General features: G+C 46.0%; 1 protein-coding gene across 1 annotated transcript in view; it reads right to left on the bottom strand.

Annotated features, from left to right (window-relative positions):
- Positions 1–25,897, bottom strand: part of STAB2 (stabilin 2) — a 158,466-nt gene that overhangs the window by 40,583 nt on the left and 91,986 nt on the right. Inside the window, exons 32-45 of the mRNA XM_019952337.3 lie at positions 24,650–24,748; positions 24,455–24,562; positions 19,768–19,899; positions 16,929–17,057; positions 15,425–15,481; positions 14,298–14,393; positions 12,535–12,730; positions 10,967–11,062; positions 7,630–7,675; positions 6,294–6,370; positions 3,478–3,603; positions 2,604–2,677; positions 1,834–1,905; positions 316–435 (exon numbers count right to left, since the gene is read on the bottom strand). Of these exons, the coding sequence (XP_019807896.2) occupies positions 316–435; positions 1,834–1,905; positions 2,604–2,677; positions 3,478–3,603; positions 6,294–6,370; positions 7,630–7,675; positions 10,967–11,062; positions 12,535–12,730; positions 14,298–14,393; positions 15,425–15,481; positions 16,929–17,057; positions 19,768–19,899; positions 24,455–24,562; positions 24,650–24,748 (1,428 nt within the window). The remainder of the gene's footprint in view (positions 1–315; positions 436–1,833; positions 1,906–2,603; positions 2,678–3,477; positions 3,604–6,293; positions 6,371–7,629; positions 7,676–10,966; positions 11,063–12,534; positions 12,731–14,297; positions 14,394–15,424; positions 15,482–16,928; positions 17,058–19,767; positions 19,900–24,454; positions 24,563–24,649; positions 24,749–25,897) is intronic.

Genomic DNA, 25,897 nt, shown 5'->3' on the forward strand with positions numbered 1-25,897 from the left:
TTTTTTTTTTTGCGGTACGCGGGCCTCTCACTGTTGTGGTCTCTCCCGTTGCGGAGCACAGGCTCCGGATGCGCAGGCTCAGTGGCCATGGCTCACGGGCCCAGCCGCTCCGTGGCATGTGGGATCTTCCCAGACCGGGGCACGAACCCGTGTCCCCTGCATCGGCAGGCGGACTCTCAACCACTGCGCCACCAGGGAAGCCCTGTATTTTATAGTTTTATATGTAACAAAACTCCTGCACCCTCCTTAGCTCCCTGGATTCTTGGCACGGGGAGGAAGGTGGAGTTTACTCTATGGAAACATGCCTCGTGTTACCTGATGGATGTTGCCACGGCAGGTAAGCCCATCCCCAATGTAGTTAGGTTTGCAAGTACAAGTCCTTTCGTCTTCTCCGGTGTGATTGCAGACAGCAAATTCACTACAGCCGCCATTTTTCTGGTAGAATTTCCAAGGAGTGGGGGATAGGAATGAGACCAGTTAGTTGGCCAGCTCTGCCAATGTTCATGCAGCGATTCTGTATTGAAATTTACTTTTCGTCTCACTCTGTAACTGACCGGCTTGCCTTAGTTGCCCTTTTCCTGAACTTGCCTTCCAACTCTCTACAGTTATAAGGGCCATCCCACTCCCGCAGCCTCACACAGGCACACCTTCTGTTACTGCATTTCGCAGATAATGTGGTTTTTACAAATTGGAGGTTTGTGGCGATGTCAGATGATGGTTAGCAAGTTTTAGCAATGATATATTTTTAAATTAAGGTATGTACCTTGTTTATTTATTTTAACTCCTAATGTCTTTTGTTTTTAACTGAAGTATAGTTGGTTTACATACATTGGTCTTTTAGACATAATGTTATCGCACACTTAATAGACTTCAGTATAGTGTAAATATAACTTTTATATGTATTGGGAAACCAAACATTTTTGTGACTTGCTTTATTGCGACGTTCATTTTATTTTGGTGGTCTGGAACCGAACCCGCAATATCTCTGAGGTATGCCCATATCTCAGGATGGCAGCCCCTCCCAGCAGATCTCCAGCCCTGAATAGCTCAGCCCAGAGCTGCCAAATGGGAAATTTCTCAGCACCTGGGGGTTAACTAGAAAGGCAGCAAGCATGTTGGATACTTCTCAGCTTTAGGCTGAACTCTAATCCATCATAGCAAAGGGAAAAGTCATCAGCTGGAAGGCAGTCAGTATGAAACAGGCCAGCACGGGGGACAGTAGGGACCTTGACTGGAGAGGAAGGGCTTTAATTACGGGCTGTCTGTGCTGTACTCACGCCCACAGCAGGAGGCTCTCAGGTGGGCAGTGACATGAACGAGGAAGGAAGGTGTATGAACTGGGCACCACGCGCCACGAGAAGTGGTCAAGGGTGTGGCCTCTGAGTCAGACAGGCGTGCGCTCAAGTTCTGGCTGTGCTGGGCGCTCGCTCTGTGAGCTGGGGCAGAGACCTCTGTTCTTCCTGCTCTGCGGTGGGTTGAATCGTGGGCCCCTGCAAAGCTATGTCCACGGCCTAAGCCCTGGTATCTGTGAATGTGACCTTGTTTAGAAAAGGAGTCTTTGCAGATGCAGTGGAGGATCTCGAGATGAGATCGTCCTAGATTAACCAGGGGGTCTTAAGACCACAAGCGTCCTCACTAGAAGAGGAGACACAGACACAGAGGGGAAGCCACGTGAAGATGGAGGCAGAGACTGGAGTTTCTCCAACACTGCAACTGGGACACGAGGGAGAAATGGCCCAGAAGCAGCTCTGAAAGGGCCTACCTCAATGCCCCGCCCCTAGACGCAGAGAAGGGGGCACCGCAGGCCAGACCTCGCGGGGGGGCCGTACTCACGGTTAAGCAGACGTTGATGAGTGTGCAGACCTTCCCATCTCCAGTGTATTTTGACAAACAGTTACAGGCGGCCTGTCCAGGAGGAAGGGGAAATGGGTCATTTCACAGAGAGGTTCTGCTGGCTGTCAGCTCTGGTCATCATCCAGTTTCTGACGTATGCAATTTCCTGCTCGTTCACAACATGACATGGACTGAGGGAGGCACAGCCTGGGTCCCCGAGCCTCCAGCTTCCCCGCCTGAGTCTTCTCACCCCTCGACCTCTCCCCTCCTTTGTGCTGGAGCCCTCACATTTCCCCACGTCCCCAAACCTGCTCCCGCGGAAGGCGCCGCAAGGGGCACAGTGTTGGGGAATACGTGGCTGACAGAGGCCTTAACACCGTGATCTTCTGCTGTGGCACATGCATTTCAGAGCCTCAAGACAGAGAAAAATGGTAAGATTCTGGGCATCAGAAAGCTGAACGAAAGGAGAGCATTGCTGGAGACCTTGTAGGTGCTTCTGGAACCATGTGGTGTTTGCAAATGCCACTTCTTCCCACTCTAGGGAAGGCCCTTCTCCCTGTGCACCCTTTGTCCCCTGCCCCTCTCCCCTTTTCTCCTGCTTCCCAAAGAATGGCATCCTGGGGAATTCTTCCAGAACCTCCTCTAATGTATTTATTTCATGCTGCTGCTCCCTAGAGGTCTGTCCTCAGCCCCTGTCCCTCAGGCCTGGGTCTAACTACCCAGGAATTTGCTCCTAGGAAAACGTAGGTCCCCGCGGAGACACAGCTCACCTGGTTGGGTCCTGTTTGCGTGCACTCTGCGTGCTGGTGACAGCCACCATGGTTCTCCAAGCACGGGTTGATCTCTTTAAAACAAAAAGCAACACCTGGCATGAGAGTCAAGCCTCATTTTTTTTTTTTTTTTTTTTTTTTTGCGGTACGCGGGCCTCTCACTGTTGTGGGCTCTCCCATTGCGGAGCACAGGCTCCGGACGCGCAGGCTCAGCGGCCATGGCTCACGGGCCCAGCCGCTCCGCGGCATGTGGGATCTTCCCAAACCGGCGCACGAACCCGTGTCCCCTGCAACGGCAGGCGGACTCTCAACCACTGCGCCACCAGGGAAGCCCAAGCCTCATTTTTTAAGTAAAAAAATGCCTTGAGGTACCAGCCAGGACGGCTAACTGACCGAGGGGAGCAAGTGTCAAGGCGTGATTCGGTTTTCTGACAACGCCGAGGCGGAAGTCACCCAACAGGGAGGGCACCAGCTGTGGTTTCTCAAAACCGGCTCCTCAGAGGCAAGTCTGCGGGCTTGCCTCTGTCCCTCTATTGACTGAATATGAGTGTTTGCAGCCAAGGACTCAAAATAATAGAATTTCGGAGTGCCACTTAACGTGCTGCGAATGAAGAGATGTAGGAATTTAAAAACATATGCCACTGGTCACCATCACCGTATAATTGGTTCAGAGAAGAGTCATCAGTAGGTGCTAAATTCAGGAGGACATTTGGTGTGGAGCAGGATACGTGCTTGGTGTTAAGCGTTTCCTAGACGACTGCTTATGGGCAGCAAAGGGGAAACAAGTCAATGTACGGTGGAGAAATCACAGCACCTGGACCGAGGGGTCACAATTAAAGGCAGCTGGAAATCGCGGGTGAGGGATGGTACGTACCTATGCACACGATGCCATCGCCAGTATAGCCTGCCTTGCACACACACGCCCGGCTTCCTGGGGTGGTTCTTTTACAGACAGCCCTGCGAGAACAACCTCCATTGCTGATCTCGCAGGCGTTGATTGCTGTAGAAGAGAAAGATGACACAGAGCAGGGCGGGGGGGCGGGGGGGAATTGATGCGTTTTTACTTGAATCATTGAGAAACGGAAAATACTCCAAAACGGTAGGCACTGGATTAAATATGGATAGCTCAAAAGGATGCAAAGCACCAGATGCCATTGGTGAATTCTACCAAACGTTTAATAAATGCCAAATTTTCACATACTCTTCTAAAAACTGAAGGAGGAGGGAAGACTCCTCAATTCATTCTGAGACCAGTATTACTGATACCAAAACCAGACAAAGCCATCACTAGAAAAGAAAATGACAGACTGATATCCTTTATGAATATAGATACAAAAACCTCAAGAAAATACTTGCAAATCAAATTCAGCAATATGTAAATAGGATTATATACCATAACCAAGTGGGACTTATGTAGGAATACAAGATGGTTTAACATCCCAAAATCAATTAATGTAATATAGCACATCAGTAGAATTAAAGACAAAAACATGATCATCTCAGAATGAGCAAAAACATTTGTCAAAATTCGATACCATTAATGATAAAAACACTCAACAGACTAGGAATAGAAGGGAACTTCCTTAACCTGATAAACGACATTTTTCATTGATGAAAAACCCACCACTAAAATCATGCTTAATGATGAAAGACCAAATGCTTTCTCCCATGATCAGGAATAAGACAAGGTCTGCTTTGGCACTTCTGTTCAATACTGTACTGAAGGTTCTGGCCAGGGCAATTAGGCAAGAAAGAAAGAAGAGACATCGGATTGGAAAAGAAGTAAAACCACTTCTATTTGCAGATGCCATGATCTTGCTATGGAAAATCTTGAGGAATCCACTAAAAACAATTAGAACTAATAAATGGTCCTGGGTAGGACACAGGAACAGTAGGCAAAAATCAATTGTATTTCTGTACAGTAGCAATGAGCAAACTGAAAATGAAATGAAGAAAACAATTCCACTTACAATAGCATTAGAAGATGGACTCCATTTAACAAACTATAAAACACTCTGAAAACTACAAACATTGTTGCAAGGAATAAAAGATGACCTAAATAATGGAAGGACATTCCATGTTCATTGATGGGAAGAATTAATATTGTTAAGAAGGCACTACTCCCCAAATCTGATCTACAGATTCAAGGCAATCTCTGTCAAAATCCTGGCCGACTCCTTTGCATAAATTGACAAGATTATCCTAAAACTCATTTGTAAATTCAAAGGTCCCAGAATAGTCAAAACAATCTCGAAAAAGAAGGACAAGGTTGGAGGACTCATGCTCCCTAATTTCAAAATTTACTACAAAGCTTCAGTGATAAAGACAGTGTGGAACTGGCATAAGGATCTATGTGGAATTGAATTAAGAGTCCAGAAATAAACCCATACATCTAGGGTCAATTGATTTTCCACAAAGATGCCAAGATGTTATTTCAATGGGGGAAAGAATAATTTTTTCAACAAATGCTACCGAGACGACTAGATATCCATATGGGAAAGAATGAATTTGGACCTCACAATATATACAAAAATTAATGCAAAGTGGATCAAAGACCTAGATCCATTTGGAGACCCCAAGATGTGTGTTTGAGTGTTGGCTTGGCCTTCATTCACCATGTGACTTTGGACAAATCACTCAATTAATAAGAACTTTGGGATCCACCTGTATAGGTTTACTTACAGGTTTGGATAATGTATATGAAAATGTTACAGAAATGTTGGTTGTTATATTGTGTCCTCTGCTTTTGTTATTTTTCCCCAAAGCAGGGGGCAAGAGAAACATTACAGTTATTTGCCTTTCCAGCTGTTTTCACTGGCGTGCTGTACACATCCTACTGCAGGGTACATCGGGGACAAATTGGTGCGGTCATTGTCTAGCTCCACCACAATCTGCACTGAAGCCCGCCTGGACACAGTGCTAAGTGTTTCCATTTTTCTAGCACCAAATACGTGTTGGGCACCATGAGAGTATTAGCTCACATTTATCGAGTGCTCTGTGCCAGGGATGTTCTAAGCACTTCACAGGTATTATTTAATTCAGGTTATCATCCAACAATCCAGTGAGGGAGATTCTCTTATGAGCTACAACTTACAGATGACAAAATGATGCAAAGAGCAGTCAAGCAACTTGCCCAAGGTGACACGAACTATAAGAACATAGATTCGAACCCAGGGAGTGTAACGCTGGGGCTGTTTTTAACAGCTGCCTCATTCTGTTGTTGTACGTGGAGAGGTCATTTCATCCCCAAACTACTCTGCGAGGGGAGAGAGTTTTACGTTTACTTTACAAATGAGCTAAGGGAGCCCAGGGTAGTTTAGAGACCCACCCAAGGCCATGTGGGGATTGGGGGGAAGAACCAGGGCTCAAGCCTCTTTCTATCCCCACTCCAGAGTCCCCCCACACAGGCCACATCCTAGGTCAGCCACATCAGTGGTTTCTAAAGCTCTCCAGATGATTCCAATTGTGGCCAAGGCTGGGACAAAAGAACAGGGGCGGTTGCCCCACACATTCCAAAACCAACACGCCCTATCCGTGAACAGGTGTCCTGCTCCCCGGGCACGATCAGCTGCCCTGTTACGTCCAGTTCACCAGCAATGGTTGGCAGCAGCTGCCCATTTAGTCTGCAGGAACACAGATCCCTCAACAGCTCATGCTATTCTCCTCCCAGCAAATTCCTTCTTGACTTGCCTGTGCAGACCGTCCCGTTCCCTTGGAACCCTGCTGCACATTTGCATGAGGCGGCGACATCCGGACTGAGAAGGCAGCTGCAACAAGAAAGGGCAAGTGGTGTTCGTAGAAAAACGCACAGCACCCCACCACGGGACTCACAATACCCTTCATCCCTAGCATCCCAGCTCTTACCCCCATGAGGCACTCTGAGGTCCCCGCCCAAGGCTTGGGTGGAGAGTCCATCCCTAGCATGGCACTGCCACAAGCAGCTAAAACTGGAGTCAGTTATCAGGCAAACTACAGAGTGTGTATATGTAGGCATTGGCCCAAGGATAAGGAGGGTAGCTGCCCATCTTTAGAGAGCATCCTATGTGCTGGGAGCTGTGCTTCACACATTATTTTATGTAACCTACACAATATCCAATAGCCCTAACAGGTAGGTATTATCATTATTCCCATTTTACAGATGAGAAAACCAAGGCTTAGAGGCATTAAATAAGTGACTCAAGGTCACACAGTCAATGGAAATGACAGACGCTGATTTGAACTCAGGTCTAACTCCAGCTACTGGGCTCTTGATTAATTAACCCATTAAACCCCTCTGGGAGTTAGGAGTATGAAGTTCCATTATAAAGAAAGAAGGCTTGGCTGTGAATTGCAAGTAAGGTTTGATGAAATGGAGGCCCACCAGCCTCCCTCTGCTTCTGTGGAAGAGTCCCTGTGGCTTGAATGGGGGTAACAACTGGCACTTTGCCAGCATGTCAGGTAACTCAGGTGGCAGCGTGTTCAAAAGGCTGGACCTGCAAGCTGATGGTGGCCTCATTTTTAGTTTCGTACTTAAATTAATCATAAATCCTCAGAAATGGTCTCAGGAAACTATTTCCCTAAAGATAGGGCCTGGGTGGACACATGCTACTAGGAAAAAAAACCCCTTGCATTTTCTCTTTCTGACTGTTCCGATGAACCTAGGGGCAGGACAGGAATAAAGACACAGACGTAGAGAATGGACTTGAGGACACGGGGAGGGGGAAGGGTAAGCTGGGATGAAGTGAGAGAGTAGCACTGACATATATACACTACCAAATGTAAAACAGCTAGTGGGAAGCAGCTGCATAGTACAGGGAGATCAGCTCCGTGCTTTGTGACCACCTAGAGGGGTGGGGTAGGGAGGGTGGGAGGGAGACGTAAGAGGGAGGGGATATGGGGATATATGTATGCAAATAGCTGATTCACTTTGTTATACAGCAGAAACTAACACACCATTGTAAAGCAATTATACTCCAATAAAGATGTTTAAAAAAAAAACCCCAAAAAACCCTTGCATCGCCTGCAAAGGAGGCTAAAGGGGACGTACTTGGCACTGGTGTGGCAGGTCCCATTGCATTCATCTTTTGTGATCTCTGAAAAAGAGAACCAAATGCTGTGTCAGCCCTTCTTTACTAAATCTCACTCAAGAACTTTTAGTACTTGATGCTAGGAAAAGATTTACTTCCTCACAAGTAACTGGTATGCATCACGTGAACTATGTAAAACTATGTGACCATGTAAATCTTTTTTTACCTTGGCTTCTAGGAAGCTCAGAGCCAAATCTGAAGGTCAGTTACACCAATGGAATGTCTCCTGTGTGCCGGTCCCCATGGTAGGTAGTGAGGATGCACATTCCTCCCCGGAGCTTAATTTTCTATTTTATTTATAATTCCTATGTTCCTTATTCTTTCTAATTTTTCATCATCTTGTTACAGAGTGATATAAATAAGCAAATACTAATTCTAATTAAGATGAAGTTGTTGTTGTTATTGTTTTGCATGTGCAGAAACAGTGCAGAGCCTGGCATGCGGCAGGTACTCACCACCTATTTGCCAAATCAGTTCCTAAATTTCCTGGAACAGCATAATGTTTTTACCCTGGATGCCCAGCTAACAGATACTTCCTGGCAGGGGAAGATCCAGAAAGAAATTGTTAGAGACGACCAAAAGGACCCACAGGGTTGGTTGCTCAGGCTAAGAGCTTTTGAGAAAGAAATCTCATTAGGCCTGGCCAAGAGAAATCTCATTAGGCCTGGCCTGGTTGTATAGAAGGTCCTGAAACAGAGACCTGGCTGCGAAAGTGGTCTGTCTTGTGTCAGAGGGAACATTTACAGGCTCCAGTGGGCTAGAGTAGATGCAATGCAGTTCTGTGCCTTTATGTGTGCTTTTCCTTGAGCCTGAAAATCTCTTTCTCTCCATTCTCTATCTCTGAAATCCCAATCACCTTTTAGGTCCTCCTCTCTGATACCTGCTCTAAACCTTTGAGCCAACTTCAGTTAATTGGAAGTGACTACATGGTGTGCTCTTTTGAAAAGGATGTGGTGCCCCTATCTGACCTCAGAGGAAGGAGTGCAATGATCGATGAATGATGTCTGACATGGCTTGGGAGTGGGGAGTTTGCATGCGAACAAAGAACAGTCTAGTCTGGTCTAGAGGCGCTTTACTCTGCACTCTCATATCGCAATTTTCTGAACACGATTGAACATTTATTTCCATTACTAGACTGAAGCCCCTTAAGCAGAGTGTGCAGTGGAGACCAGGCTGGAAAACTGGGTGAGTGCCAATTGGTGAACAGCTCTGTACCACACCTTGCTAAGGTGTGTCTCCTATAGGCAGCGAAATTTCTCCTACTGGAGGCTATAGAGAATCAGAGCAGGTTGTCAGGTACTGGGGAGGGTGGGTAACAGTGCTGCTATAGTCCAAATGTTTATGTCCCCACTCCCCAACCCATATTTTGAAACCTAATCTGCAACGTGCTGGTACTTGGAGGTTGGGCCTTAGAGAGGTGATTAGGTCATGAGGGTGGAATCCTCACAAACGAAATTAGTGCCCTTATAAAAGAGACCCTGGAGAGTTCCCTTGCCCCTTCTGCCATAACATGAGAAGACGGCCATCTGCAACCCAGAAGAGGGCCATCACTAGAACCCAACCATGCTGGCACCTTGATCCTGAACTTCTAGCCTCCAGAACTATGAGAAATAACTTTCTGCTGTTTATCAGCCACCCAATCTACGACGCTTTGTTACAGTAGCCAGAACAGACTAAGATATCTATGTTTTAGAAAGTTCTGTCTGGCAGCAATGTGGAGTATGGAACGGAGGGAAATAGGACAGGAGGCAAAGAGATGAATCACAAGGCTGCTGGTGAGAGGAGCAGCAGGGGGACGGGCTTGAAAACTTGTCACAGCCTCCAGACTGTTCCCTGTCCCTTTAAATGTGGCTGGTCCTCCCATACACCATGCTCCTATAAGCATATAAATGACAGTCAAGGGTAAACCCCCAGATTAACCCTGGTTGCCACTTATGTCTTGATCTAGGGATTCCCCCAGGCTGTCTTCCTGTTTATGTGACCCTGTTGCTCCCTGCTTCCCTCTCCCAGGCCCTCTGAACCCTGGCTTCACACACCAGCATTTGATATCTGCTCTAGGATGTCTTTTTGGCTCGAGACCACTCACACTTCCGACTTTAGCTTTTCAACAAAATCTGAGTTCTCTTGATTTTAACATAACCTGGAGCTTTGGGCAAAGACACTCCTTCTGACAACCCCACATCCCTGGAGCCCTCATTGGGCTGGCAGGCACCTGTGACTCCTCTCCAGCCCCTGCCCCGGGTGAGGGGCACTCTCTGATACCTGCTTCCAGGGGTATTCTCTCCAACCCAGTGTCAGGGTGATCTTTGTAAAATGCACATCTCATCACATTGCCGCCCTGCTCAAAACCCTTGAATGGCTTCCTGTTGGCTTCAGCAGAAGGTCCGCTCTCCTTAGCCTTTCACGAGCTGACTCCTGCCTACACCTCTAGCCTGTTCTCATCCCACTTTCCTCGTTGCCTCTACATCCCTCCCATTCTGCAGTCCTTTGGTCCTGCAGATGTGCAGAGCCTTCCCACATCTTTGGGCTGGGCCACGAGCTTCTTTCTGCCTGAAATTCTCTCCCCTCTCATCACTCTCATGGGGGCACATTAGGAGTCATCAGTGCAGCGTGGGGGGCTGGGGAAAATGAGCCTGCTCAGACCCTACTCGGGGGGAAATAAATTGATACAGTCTCTGGAGGACAACTTGGCAGTAAGCAGCAAAACTTTCCCCCAAACTGCCAACTTCTAACTCACCATCTCAAGGAATTTAACCAAATAAATTAATAAGACAAATGCAAATATATATATGAATATATATACGAATATATATATATATATATATATATGAATGAGATACTCATTGCAGCATTGTTTATGATAGCAGAAAATTGATTTTAAGAGGCATGATACAATCAGATAATGGGATATTGTATAGAAATTAAGAAAAATGATATTTACCTATAATTATTCACATGAAAAGATACTGATTATATACATTGTGAAGTGAAAGAGTAGGTTACAAAACTGTGTGAAGAGTACAGTCCCATACACACATGTATATACCTAGAACAAGGCTGGAAGGCCAATACAAAACACTAATGATTGTTTTGTCCCTGTCTTGGGAGTATGAGTAATTTTTATTTTCTTTTAAATGCTTTTCTTTATTTTACAATCTTTTTGGCTGCAAGTAGGAATTACCTTATCGCCAAAGGAAGAAATAAAGATGCCATTTCTATTTTAGAAGGAGAAAAACATGTAGCTGCTGAGAAGTGAGGCTAAGAACAGATCATAAGTACCGAAAGGCTGGCTCTTACCATCGTCACATTTCACTCCTCGCCAGCCCACATCGCAGTCGCAGGAGCCGTCACCTGCGGGTCCTTGACTGCATCTCCCATGGACACAAGTACACGCTAAGTGGAAAAACACCCACACATTGTTAGACTTCTGACCCGTGTTCAACAATTCACTTTACATCTAATACTAAGGTTCACTTCGGTGCACGTAATTCTACTGTCTGGTTCTAGATGATCGTTGTAGCTCATGGGTTTGGGGGGTGGATTCCCAGGAAGGGCGGGGGCATAGGAGGGAGCTAACAGGTGAATTAGGTCATGCTTCAACAAAGACCACCGTCTGGGGACCGTGTAGCACTGTGGGCCAGTGACCCAAGCAGTGTGAGAGTGTTTTTGGCTGAGGTTATCTGAGGAATCGTGGTTATACGGGACCCATCTGGGACGCGGTCATGTTTGTCCCCTGAGAGTAGACTTCAGAGAGAAGCCCACTTGGTTCCTATAAAGCCGGTGCACCACCACCTTCTTGGACAACACAGAAATGCCGATTCCTTGGTTACGCAGCAACACTGTGAACCTCTTTGAGAACTGGATGAAAGTTAAGGATGCCTTCCTCAGAAGAAAGCATTCAGCCTTGGGGGTGTGCTGGACCCCATGAGGGTCATCTGTGGATCCTAGGTTAGGAAATCCTGCATAAATGCAAGCAGATAATTCTTCCATATAACACAGAAAAAAAATCAGCACTATAATGCCAATTATATATTATACGGTCCGATTATAATGACTCAATTATATATTGATTTTGTTTGGCTTGGACTAGCTGTTGAGAAAACAGCGATAGCCAGGTCAAATATGTAGTTTTTAATACAAAGTAGAAAAAAATGCTTTGTTTTCCCATCATGGATTAGGAAACCCCTTCTCCACGTCAGCCTGCTCAGAGGTGTGTGTCCCTGGGCACGAGAAAGTCAGGTGAGAGAATGCAGATGACTCGGCTAAAACAGATCATGATTTTTGTGAAGACAACGTAAAGCATGTGTCCGGCAGAGGATGAATCAATAGAGTGACCTTCACGTAAGGGACAGGATTCAAGAACGAAGCTTTGGAGGGAAGCAGGGTGTGCATTCCAATCTCATCAGGTGTGACCTTGGGGGAAGTCATTCAACCTCTTTGCCTTAAGTCCTCATTTGTAAAACGGGGATGCGAATACTCAACTATACATGGCTCCTGTATGGGTTAAATGAGATGATGTGCACAGATCTGCTTTTCAAACGATCAAGCAATGTCCAAAACAGAGCGTACCCACAGAGCACCAGCACACGCAGGCAAATACAGAAATGTGGCTGAGTTGGAGAATGTCAGTGAGCGATTGGGGAGGGTTGATAAGTCCAGGTTAGTAACTGAACATGTTTGGAATCAGTGCCCATTGCAAATTACACAACACAGAAGTTCTTGTAATTCACATGATAATGGGCGGGATTCCAGTCTGCCCCCACCTCCCCAGACAGGCTGGTGAGGGAGCACGTGCCGAATCACTCTTTTCTCCTGCATTTCCGGCTGGTTTCGGGCAGCCTGCCTGGGTCAGGGAGGGTGCGCACCTTGGTCGCAGTGGATGCCGTACTTGCCCTCCATGCAGGTCTCACAGGCTGTCCCGCTGAAGCCCTCGCCACACACACACGTGCCCGTGCCGTTGACTCCGTCCAAACAGATCCCGTTCCCAAAGCAGACGTTCTCGGCTTTTCCTGGGCAGGGCTGGCACTGGGGACCAAAGTAGCCCGCACAGCATTCTCTTGTCTGAAACAGAAGGACCAGGCTGGGCTTGGACAAGGCCACACATCCATCCTTTGGTTTTGTCCAGCCATGGTGTGGACATCCTGCAGGTGGGACTGGATGTGTGTCCGTAGCTTTGACCCCTCATGGAGGGGTTGGGAGGGATGGGGAGAGCAGCCCCCGAGAACCAGGTGAGGCTATGCAATTTCCAGGCGTGCCAGGAGCCGCGTGGAGGCTTCTGCCGAGGAGGCAGGAAGGAAGGGAAGGAAAAAGGCAAGCAGGGGGAGAGGACGAAGAAAAGCGAGAAAGAAGGAGGGGCAGCAGGAACAAAGTAAAACAATGCAAGTGATGCCAGAGGGGCCCTCGCCATCCCCAAACCTGGCACCTTTGCCTTGTGTGTTATTTCACCTGGTACTGAAGGTTGGGAGGTGGGTGAGACCTTTGACATTCTATGAATGACTCTCTTTGAGTTCAGGGAAGCCCTGCAGGATATCTGCTCGCTTGCACCTGCCTTTATTCTTGAGTGCGTTAAAACACAAGATCTGCAGCTGCAAGCTCCGCAACTTAAGGGCCAAATCAGCCGCCTCTGCAGGACAGGCAGAGGCTGCGTCTAGTCTTCGGCGAAAGCAGCAGGACAGGACATTATAAAGACTTTTCCTGCAGATTCCAAAGTTACAGGTCAGAGGTGCCTAGCTCTGGGGTCCCGCTTTCTAAATGACCAGGTGCACCTGTTCTTTCCCTGGAGAGCTGCCCATTTCCTGTCTCTTTCGCTTATGGGGCGTTTCCTCTGTTGTGAGAACAGGGAGATCCTCTTAGCCTCTCAGTCCCTCTATTTCTTTCTTTTTTTTTTTTTTTGCGGTATGCGGGCCTCTCACTGTTGTGGCCTCTCCCATCGCGGAGCACAGGCTCCAGACGTGCAGGCTCAGTGGCCATGGCTCATGGGCCCAGCCGCTCCGTGGCATGTGGAATCTTCCCGGACCGGGGCATGAACCCGCGTCCCCTGCATCGGCAGGCGGACTCTCAACAACTGTGCCACCAGGGAAGCCCCCCTCTATTTCTTCATCATGCAAAAGAATATTGCAGCTTTCACCAATGGGCTGACTTGCAGGGCTGTCCTGAATTTTAGTGCTACCGCTACTACTCTGAATGACAGTGGTAATGAAGATGATAAGGAGGAAGGGGAGGTGGCAGAAAGAATACATGCAAAGGGGGACTTCCCTGGTGGCACAGTGGTTAAGAATCCACCTGCCAATGCAGGGGACATAGGTTTGATCCCTGGTCCGGGAAGATCCCACATGCCGTGGAGCAACTAAGCCCGTGCGTCACAACTACTGAGCCCATGTGCCACAACTACTGAAGCCCGCATGCCTAGAGCCCGTGCTCCACAACAAGAGAAGCCACCGCAATGAGAACCTGCACGCTGCAACAAAGAGTAGCCCCCGCTCACTGTAACTAGAGAAACCCTGTGTGCAGCAACGAGTGGCCAAAAAAAAAAAAAAACATGGAAAGGCACTTTGAAAAGTATAACACATGATTACATTTCTCAATGCTGCTGCAATAGTTAGAAGGCTTATTAAATCATTATACTCACAGTGACAGTTTTCACACACTTTGGCTGGCACCCAATGAACAGGGATCGCTTGCCCATGAAATAAATGGTATAGAGACATCTCTTCGTCTCTGCACCCTATGAAATAATAATGATTATATCAGCTTTTCAGTTAGAACAAAGCTTTCCAATCTCTAAAAGCAAGTAGGTGGGTGGCACATTGCTGTCTCTCTAACTGAAATGTTCTGGAAAAGGAGGGGGCTGGCTTCTTGGAGCTGTTTCATAAGAAAGAAAATGCAAAATCACAATGTTGGCTGCCAGAATACCAGGTGGCAAAATTCAGATAATTATCCCTTATGGTAGTACGATGTAAAAAGAACTTTTCTTTAGAACCATTTCAAGTTAGGAAGAATCACAGAGTCAATCAGATGAAAACGTCCTTCCAACATTCCACATTGAGATGGGGCTTGGTTTCTGTTTATTTATTGGTTGATATTCTGCCTTGGTCTGAGCCAAGATTAAGGCTGCTTACAAAGACTTCTAATATACAAGATTAAATGCAAACTCAAGTGAGAAGAGTCAGCATTGTTAGCTATAAATTACTATTATGCAACGGAAGGTACATGAGAGTTGATCCTTTGTAATGGTTGGAGCATCATCAGAGCTAGCTCTTGCAATAAACAGCTATAAGAAATACAGATGGGTAGTTAATTCAAAGACATGTCTACCTCCCCGCAGGTCTGTCATGTGTTTCTTAGAGAAAGTTGGTTGTAACTTCAACTGTAAAGGGAATCGGGAAGGTGGGACTCCTCCAGGTTGGATACCGAGTTGGATATGGAGTTTGCCTCCTTTGATAAGCTTTCTTGCTCCTGTCTTTAACCAGCTACTGGAATATGAAAGATGTAGAAAGTGAAAAATCCCTTCCTGCACTGGGCGTTGGTTGAGATGAACCCTTGTTTCTATTTATGTATTAATTAAATTTTTGCTTTGGTCCAAAAAAAATGGATTTAAGACTTTAGAAAGATACATATAAGGTAAGAAGGTAAGATTAAATTAAAATCAAGTGAAGGAATGAAAGCAGTGAAATGAGTCGTGCTTGAGACGCATTTTCTAATTTGGACCTCCCTGGGATCCAGAAACAGTTTTATCAAAGCAGACAAAATACTTACTAGTGGTTTAGTTCCAAACGGGCAGATCGGCTGCTGGGGACACTTCCCACACTTTCCCTTAGTAAAACACAACCAAAGTGAATATCTCATGGTTATTACATTTAGTGCAAAATGAGGCTACAAATATTTTCCAGACATGGCGCTGGAGGTTTTAGGCTATAAAACTGAAAACCAGAAGCTCGTCTGGTCAACCTCTTTAATGTCCTTTGAGACAAACACTTCAACTACTTTGGGTTGTGGACACTGGAGCATCACTTTCTCTACTATACACTCCAGATGCTCATAATCTTGTAACCTGTGGGGGGGTCTTAACTCACTTAAATCCTAATTCCTTTAACAACAACTCTCATTATTGAAAACCCACTACTCAGTGAATTGGGCCGGATTCAGAGACTAAAGGATGCATCACGCCCAGCGCCCAGCCATGGGGTCCGCGTGGAGATAATATTCACTATCGTAAATAAAAGAGCACGAGTTAAGAATGACAGGCACTTTTAAGTGCAGCCTGTTCCTAAAACAGAAGGAGACCAATGTGACTAGTTCTTAACTTGGCACCTACTGGACGGTATTGTGTGGTCGTTCACAGTTCTGGCTCTAGGGCCAGACTGCCTGGATTTGAACGCCTTCTCTGACACTGGCTAGCTCTGTGAACCTGCGGGTGTTACTCAACCTCTCTGGGGCTCATTTTTCCCCATCTGAAAAATGGGCGGAGTAATAGTACCTGCGTTGAAGGGTGTTGTGAGGGTTACCTAATACATGTAGAATGTTTAGAGCAGTGCCTGGCACATAAAAAGTGCCCAGTAAATTTCAGCAGTTATTACTATTATTGAGAGACCCTACACCATCTCATGGACTAAAAAGTCTCCATTACTGCATCCTATATTATACTGAAATGACCCATTTCCATATTGTCTCTCCTGCTAGACCAGGCTTGGCCAAAACCTGTCATGCGTGCACCAGACCCTGCCTCCCCCGCTCCCGTGCCTGTGCTGGGTGTGGCACGTTTTCCCTTTGAGGAAGGCTGGTGGCGCCAGACGCCTCCTCCCTCCACAACATAACCCTCCAGGCAGCCTTTCAAGGCGCTAGACTGTGAGCCCACTGAGGGCAGGGGTCATGTCTTATTTATCTTTGTGGAGCCACAGCCAAGTATGCTCCTTGGCATTTAGAGATGTTCATGCAGTGTTGTTTGTTTTTTTGCGGTACGCGGGCCTCTCACTGTTGTGGCCTCTCCCGTTGCGGAGCACAGGCTCTGGACGCGCAGGCTCAGCGGCCATGGCTCACGGGCCCAGCTGCTCCGCGGCATGTGGGATCTTCCCGGACCGGGGCACGAACCCGTGTCCCCTGCATCGGCAGGTGGACTCTCAACCACTGCGCCACCAGGGAAGCCCTCATGCAGTGTGTTTTGAACTGAATTGAGATACTCTGATAGATGAGTCCTATGCTCAAAATTATAAAAAATAAGCCAACACTCTTTAGCTCATCATTGGCCTCGGATAGAACTTACTCGTAGGATAGTAGTGTCATTAATATCACATCTATTCTTCTGAATTTCCAGAACTTTCCCCAAGCCATGGATCACTCCCTTGTCAGTGGCTACATTGGTGTAGTTTATCGGAGCCTCATTTACGTAGAGCTGTGAACAGAGGGTTAACTGTAAGTTTTTACTACAGTGATTTTAAGGGAAATAAGGACGATGGGGATTGGAGGATATCAATATGACAACGGCCTAGGAGATATTCCAAAAGTCACCTGGCAGGTAGCACAGTGTAGTGGAGAGAGCTCTGCCCTAGGAGAGGGGAGTCTGAGTGACAGTCGTGCATCTGACACCTTCCAGCTGTGTGACCTTGGGCTAGTTGCTTTTCCTCTGTGAATCTCAATTTCCCCTTTTGTAAAAGGAAGAGGTTGTTCTAGATGATCTCTAAGGTTTCTCTCCACCCTTCAAATGATCGGTTTTTATTGTTTAAAAATTCTGAGTCATGATCGTTATGTTAGTGCCCCTGATAAATCGGCTCCATGGACGATGGATGTGCTTGGCTGTGCTGGTTATTGGTGGTCCAGGAGGTGTGGATGCCTTCCAAAGCCAAGACATGGAGAACGAAACTCAGTGTCCTTTTAGCGTATCTCTACTTCCTGGTTCATTTGCAAGCACCCCTAAGTAAGGCTAAGTGGCTGTTATATAAGAATAAAAACAACTAGCATATTTGAGTGTTTTAGAGTTTGTAAAAAGTGTTCCACCAGATAGCATTACTTCCCAGCGTGAGGAGACTGCTCTGAGGTCTGCATTACCATACCATGTTTCCCTTGGGGCTTCTTAGGAGTTCATGGTATGTTTGTATTGTCTTTGCCTTGCGTGTCCCTAAGCATCTAAGACACGGGAACGAAATTTCTAAATGTTGCCAAATTAAATTCAACTTTGAATTGTAACTTGTTTTGTTTCGATTTTTTAAATGGGAGCATACCTTAATGATTGCTTAGCAAAATAAGTAAAGCCATTCATTCATTCATTAATATAACTAATATAACTGAAAACAAATGGTTGTTTGAAAAATTGGGGGGTGGTGTGTGTGTGGGGGGTGTGTAGCAGGGCTGAGGTTGGGAGAAGAGGGAATTCTTTATTGTACTAAACAGATGTCAACTTCATATCTCATAAGGGTTTAAAAATGATTAACATCTCTCAAACTCCCCACTGCGTCACGATTAAAATGACTCTGCTAAGTGTTTAAATTTGAACTTCCACTGACTGTTAAAGTCCCTGATGATTTACTTGGAGTCAAGTGAATTTCCACTGGACGTTGGGATAAATCACGGCTAAGGTCCACAGAAGTGGTCCAGGGTCCGTGTAGACTCGGAAAAGAAGCAGGGGGCCTTACTTGTGGCGTCAAACGGTTATTGCAAAACAAATTTGTAGAATTCCAAGACGTTGAGCTATTTTAAAATATCAAAATGGCAGAACTTTGGATGCTGTAATACTGTTGATTTGGCATTAGAAAAAGTCTGAATCATTTTTATTGTGAGATGTATTCGAAGAATTACGGGTTGCATTAAAATTTTGATCTGAACACAAGTTTACTCAGAGAGCATTTTTCTACATCTTCTTTGTCCTGAGAGTAAATGAGTTATCAATAAAAGCAAAGCCTCTACTGTAAGATCGAACTATTTGTTTACTGTAAGATAAAGCCTCTATTGGAGAAAGGAAAAAAAAAAAGCTCTAGATCAAAGACTTTCCAAACACATGAAAAATAATTTGACAGAATCAAAACTGATTCAAGTAACTGCACTGGAACATTCAGCTCTACATGATGAAATAAAAGATGACATAGATTAAAAACAAAAACGTAAGGTCTTTACCGACAAAAATTGCCTTACCTGCAAAAAAAAGAAAATGTATTTGAAAGGATCTCCTCAAAATTATTGCACAATAGGTAAGATTATTTATAGGAGTCAGAGGGAAATATTTGGAGTTAGATTATTCCCTAAGTAATGAAGAACCATGAAGACTTTGTTTTTTTAACCCAAGCATGTTGAAAGAAAAACTGTACACAAAATTCACTTGTACTTCAATGATGATAAAACTGAGAAAATTATTTTCAAAACTGCACTTTTTTACAGGGACCAATTATTATTGCTTAAAAATTTGCAATTAAACTTTCTTTACTTTAATATAGTGCTTAGTTTATCCTAAATAATCATTTGTTTTTATTAATTTTTCTTATGAGAATGTATACTAGAGTTATGTAGTGAATTTCTTGTTGAATTTTCAGATTGATTGATGTTTGAAGTAGGTACAAAGAATTTTATATTGAAATACTTAAAATATGTATTTAGTCTCAATTCTTTCTACTAATTCTAAACACTTTAAGTACTTAGGGGTTGTGTGAGATTAATACTGGAATACTGGTATGGGGGTCAGTTGGTCCGAGGTCTGCAGTCTGTATGATCAAGCAATGATAATAATGTTTATTCATTTAGCTGCTGGAGTCCGTGAGGCTCCTTATACCCTGGGGCCAGTGCCACTTCCTGGGCGTCAGGTTTTGCTGCCGGGTTCCCTTCCCTCTTGGAGGTGGCTTGGGGGGCTGTTTGTTTGTTAGGAATCAGAACTGAAGGGCACCTGTGACTGCTGGGATTCAATCCCATCGTCAGCCAGGCCACACTGATGATTTGGTGACGGGGAAGGGGAAGGGGAGCTTCCCAGTCTGGCTGAGTCATTACTTTACGGTGAAACACAGACAACTGTCTTCTGTAGAGAAGGCTTAGGAAGTGCTGGGGAGATTATGCAACGCAAAAGTGATGACGGACATGGAGCTAGGACACCCGCCTGTGGGTTTTAAGGGAAAGGATCGCACCTGGTCATCGCGGAGGAAGAAGCCAAGGAGGTAGGAGAAGCCCAGCATGGTCTCCCGATGCATGCCGTTGTGCAAGTCATTTTTCAGCAGTTTCTCCTCCAAGACCACGTGATACTTGAGTACGTCCTCCTCCTGGACAACACACAGAAGGGAAAGTCAACCCACAAATCAGCCGGTCCCTGGGCACTTACTGGGCAACCCTGATGTCCAGGCACCGTGGGGTTTAAGAGCAATAGCTTGTTGAACTGGAAATTTCACCCGAGGCATCAGGGCACAGTAGATAATAAATACCAAACCCGAGACAGATCACCTTGGGGAACCTGCAGACTTTCCATGTAGGATGGTCAGGAACTCACTACGGGACCCTAAAACCCAGAGTGAGGGCAGAAAAGGTTGGGGGGGATTTTAAAGTTGATTTCTTTGGTGAGAACAGCTGTGAAGAGAGTCCTCACACCCCAGCCTGCCTTTCACCTCAGGGGTCATGAGAGGAGGCTCAATGGGGTATTTCAAAGGGCTTGATCTGTGTCCTCTGCAGACAGGGTAGCCTGTGGGGTGTCACTCAGGCCTGAGCAATCTTGTGCCAGGGACTGCTGGCAGGTTGACCCCCAGCGGAGGGGGCAGGCTGTCACCGCACGGAGACAGGCCTGCACTCCCAGCACTGACATGGGACAAGAGAGTACAGGTGTCCTGTGGACCAGAGGGTTGGCCGTGTCTGAGAGAGCTGGTGCCTCAGGTCCTATCCTGGATGGCTTTCTGGAAGGGCAGACGGGCCTCCCCAGGGGAAAGGCTGGAGGTGGCCTCTGGACGCTGAGGGTCCACTGGGAAAAAAAGTGGCTGTAGGAAGAGACACATGCACACAGGTGGGGGGAACTGCAGTCAGAGACCACCAGGGATGGGTGGGGTCTCCAAAGAACCCATCAGAGAGCGAGAGAGCAATGGCATCTCAAGACGGTACCAGTTAGATAAGAACTTCCTACCCTCTTAACATCTCTTCCCGACCATCAACAGGTCCTAACTGCAAACCCGGTGAGACCAAAGCTGAATTCAGTAAGATCAGGAAAGGAAATAGAAGCGTCACATGGGGAAGGAGAGATGGTGAATTACTGTCTCAGCTCCAAACCACCCTCTACACTCTTTCTGCGGTGGAGCTGGGACCACAGCCCACACTTCTCCTCTGCCAGGTCTCCTGTTTGGCGCCACCAGTGGAAAGTGCTCGAGGGAGACCGTGAGGCCTGTTAGAGGGATCTCCTCTTCCTGCATGCTTCCTGGTCCTGGGGGCATCACCCCAGCTGCACTTCATCGCCCTGCCAGCGGCAGCTGGATCCGAGCGGCAGAGGCCTGTCACTCCCAGACTGGTCTTATCATGTCCCCCTCCCCCCAAGACGCCAGCACCAGCTGGGCAATGGCATCTCCGAGACGCCTGGGTCTTGGACCCCAGGGACCCTCCTCCAATGTCAGAGCCACAAGCCTCAAGCCTCAGAGGTCTGCGTTACAGCTCCTCCAGATTTCTGACTTTTAGTTGTTCTGACCTCTTTCCTCTGTTCTCCCAGCCTTTGGGGTTATAGATGCTTCTATGCTATCTCTTTTTTACCTTTCAATTATATTTATATACCTTTATATATTTTATTTATATACCTTTATATACCTTATATATATTTATATACCTTTATATACCTTTATATTTTTTACCTTTCAATTATATTTATATAATTTTATACCCAATAAACAATTCATAACATTGAATTCTCTCTGGTATGGTTTCCGTCTCCTGATGGACCTTGATTTTTTTTTTTTTTTTTTTAGCAATCATTTTTACCTTTCCATACTGATTTTTTTTTCATGGAAAGGCATTTTATTTTAAATACAGCAGTGTGTACATATCAATCCCAAACTCCCAGTCTATCCCTCCTGCCACCCTCTGATGGACCTTGATTGATTCAAGGACCAAACCCCCTCCTCTAGTTTCCTTTCTGGACAAAGCCCAGCATGGAGCAGTGAGGAAAGAAGATTTAATTCTAAATTCAATTCAAAATGTCGATTTTTACAAGGAGCTGGATTTTTTTTTTTTTTACTTAATTGAGACTGTGTTTGTGACTTACAGTGATGATAGGACTTTCTGGGGAAGCAGAAAGGCTAAGACCAAAAGACAACCCTCAGAATGGGAGAAAATATTTGCAAATGAAGCAACTGACAAAGGATTAATTTCCAAAATTTACAAGCAGCTCATGTAGCTCAATAGCAAAAAAAAACCCAACCCAATCCAAAAATGGGCAGAAGACCTAAATAGACATTTCTCCAAAGAAGATATACAGACTGACAACAAACACATGAAAGAATGCTCAACATCATTAATCATTAGAGAAATGCAAATCAAAACTACAATGAGATATCATCTCACACCAGTCAGAATGGCCATCATCAAAAAATCTAGAAACAATAAATGCTGGAGAGGGTGTGGAGAAAAGGGAACCCTCTTGCACTGCTGGTGGGAATGTGAATTGGTACAGCCACTATGGAGAACAGTATGGAGGTTCCTTAAAAAAACTACAAATAGAACTACCATATGACCCAGCAATCCCACTACTGGGCATATACCCTGAGAAAACCATAATTCAAAAAGAGTCATGTACCAAAATGTTCATTGCAACTCTATATACAATAGCCCGGAGATGGAAACAACCTAAGTGCCCATCATCGGATGAATGGATAAAGAAGATGTGGCACATATATACAATGGAATATTACTCAGCCATAAAAAGAAACGAAATTGAGCTATTTGTAATGAGGTGGATAGACCTAGAGTCTGTCATACAGAGTGAAATAAGTCAGAAAGAGAAAGACAAATACCGTATGCTAACACATATATATGGAATTTAAGGGAAAAAAATGTCATGAAGAACCTAGGGGTAAGACAGGAATAAAGACACAGACCTACTAGAGAATGGACTTGAGGATATGGGGAGGGGGAAGGGTGAGCTGTGACAAAACGAGAGAGTGGCATGGACATATGTACACTACCAAACATAAGGTAGATAGCTAGTGGGAAGCAGCCGCATAGCACAGGGAGATCAGCTCGGTGCTTTGTGACCACCTAGAGGGGTGGGATAGGGAGGGTGGGAGGGAGGGAGACACAAGAGGGAAGAGATATGGGAACATATGTATATGTATAGCTGATTCACTTTGTTATAAGGCAGAAGCTAACACACCATTGTAAAGCAATTATATCCCAATAAAGATGTTAAAAAAAGAAAAAAAAAGGCTGCGGGATTGCCTGAGGGTTTATCCCAGGGCAGGAGAAGAATATTCCCCACTGAACAGGTTCAAAGGGCTGGGGGAGGGCTGGGGGTGAGGAGACACAGTGAAGAGGACTTCCACTTCCATCCCAGGAGTCCTGCTTGCTCAACACGGCAGTTACAAAAGCCTAACACACGGTTCCTCCCTTCACAGAGTTTTCATCCAATTGGAGAGCTAAGACACACCTGCCTGAAAAGACAGTTCCTTATACCAGGTGTGTAAGTGCTGAAGGGCGTACTAATGGTCTGAATTCAGAGGCAGGAGAGATTTTCTGCAGCTCAGGGGCCAGAGCCAGCTTGTCTGAGGAGGTGAGACTGGACTTGAAGAATGGGTATATGTATAGCTGATTCACTTTGTTATAAAGCAGAAACTAACACACTATCATAAAGCAATTATACTCCAATAAAGATGTTAAAAAAAAAAGAATGGGTGGGGAGGTTTCAGGAGGCATCGAAGGAGGAAGGGCAGCCTTCCTGACTGAGGGGGCGGGGGTGTGTGTGTGTTTGTTTGTGTAGATAGGAGCAAGGTACTGAACATGCCTTTGCTTTCTTTAGGGTCTGTATGACATCACTCTGGTTAGACCACATGGTATCTGCAGAGAATGGATGGGAGACAGCAGTGGGCCCAAGGGTGGCTTAGCGGGACTTCAAGTATCAGCCCCCATCTCCTTAGCATCCTCATCTCAGTCACCCTATATAAAGAGAGAAGTGAAAACAGCGTGCTTGCTGTGCAGTTACAGCTTTAAACTTGGGGCTGGGTGCAGGGCACCCCTGGGATCCTTCTAAATGGAAATTCTGGCGCCAGCACTGAATAGAAGGTACTCGTGGCCAGTTTATGGAGACCCTAAGAAGCTGGGGAGGTAGCTTGGACTTAGTCATTAGGAAATGGAGATCCACCCAAGGGTTTTGAGCCAGAGAGTGACAGGACTGGAGCTTTCAATTATTTCACGAAGTCTTTTGACAAGTTCTGACTGTTCAGCCCCAGATGTTAGGAATCAGGGAAGACAGAGACGGGGAGAATAGGAGGAAGACAGAGACAGTGCACTCCCTCTAGGTCCCAGCTGCTGACAGCTCACTGCATGGGACCTGGGAGAAGCCAGGGAGGGGAGGAGGGGTGGCCATGAAGATGTTTCCAGGTTCCTGGGATGCCTTCATCCTTGTGTATGTGAGCCTGAGTGTGTGCTTCCAGGGGTACGAACTCAATATATGAGTAGCTCTGGCTTGGGGGAGGTTCGGGTATGAGAGAGTCTCTGCTCAAGTTTACGTTAAATATCTGGATATCGACAAGGAAGTTTTGATGAAAGAGTGAAATGGTACATGGTTGATGGACTGAAAAACTTTAAGTGTTTGAATTTCCAGGAAATAATTTCCCAGGTTATTATTGCTGATACTACCAGAGTTGTGACCTTCTTCTCCCGGATGTAACTCTCAATGGCGTCGTTGTTTGGAGCAAACACCGTGTAAGTGTCAGCAGCCTCGATCGAACTTGCCAGATTATGTTGCTGTGATGGAAAGAGACAGGAGCACGTGAGGGACTTCTGTTCCCAGGTAACCCGAGCAGAGGGTCATGCAGAGGACGTGGTACTTGCAATGATGTAGCCCCGGAAGATAGAATAGTCAGGCATCTGGTCCAGCCGGGTGAGTAGGTTTGGTAAGGAGCCAGTTAGACCTCTTTGGGGAACCAGAACCTGGGAAAGGAAAATTCTGTTAGCCTGCCTTGGTAGGACTTGCTGCTCTCCGGTACATAGGTTCATGTCACATAACAATATGTGATCATGAAGCCTCTGCAAATAGAGAACAAGGTACCTTTTCCTTTGATCGTTTGCAAGACCAAAGAGGGGTGCATAGTTTGGGAAGTGAAGTGGGTTGGATTTCAGCCCTACTCCACCACCAGACCAGGCACCTCTAGGCAGGGAACAACCTGCACAACTGTTCATGGTGGCCCTAACATAGGGGACCACAGCGTCCAATGGACAGGTAGAAAAGGAGCTCCTTAATGAGCCACTGCAGCCCAGAGGCTAAGCCGTGAACTTGAATCAGTTGATGCGCAGCCATGGATCTCTGTGTCCACATAAACTTCTTCCTCAATCCAGCTACCCAGCCATGAGGACCCTCAGTGGCCTCCTTTGAGAAGTGAGGAGAACGGCACACACTTTCTGAGGGTTGTTATAAACATCAAATGAGATAATGCAATACATGACACCTGGCACCTAGAGGGCTGGCCATCATTCCAATATTACTGCACACAAGGTGGGGTGGTGATGCTGATGAGGGACAGAGAAGAGAGGCAGCTCCACCCCTCCGGGACACGCCATTATATGGGGGCTCACGACCTATTCCATAAAGAACTATCAAAACAAGGGGGCACAGTTATGCCAAATGAGTTCTATACTGAGAAATCCCACGGGATTTCAGAGGAAGGAAAAGGGAATAAAAATGACATTTATCGAGGTCTCCCTAGGCAGCAGTGAGAGAGGAGGTGTTGTTTAATACTCATAGGGAAGAAAAATGGGGCTCAGAGAGGTTATGTAACTTGCCCAGGGTTACACAGTTAGTTAAGTGCCTGAACGAGATGCTGTATGATTCTAGAACTTACCCTCTTGACACTATGTCAGCCTCGGTGATACGGGCTGCAGGGATCAGGGATGGCTTCACAGAGGAGGTGGGACTCGACCTGGCCCCCGTGATAATAACGCTCAGTGCAGGACATGGGTTGAGATGCCATTTTACTAATGAGGTTTTGTTAATCAAAAATGTAAATGAGAAGAAGAGGTAATTTTACATTAAAAAAAAATTTTTTTTTTAGTACTTTGAAAAGTCAGTATTGGAGAAGAAAA

This window comes from Tursiops truncatus, chromosome 11, assembly GCF_011762595.2.
Source record: "Tursiops truncatus isolate mTurTru1 chromosome 11, mTurTru1.mat.Y, whole genome shotgun sequence".
Classification (NCBI taxonomy): domain Eukaryota; kingdom Metazoa; phylum Chordata; class Mammalia; order Artiodactyla; family Delphinidae; genus Tursiops; species Tursiops truncatus.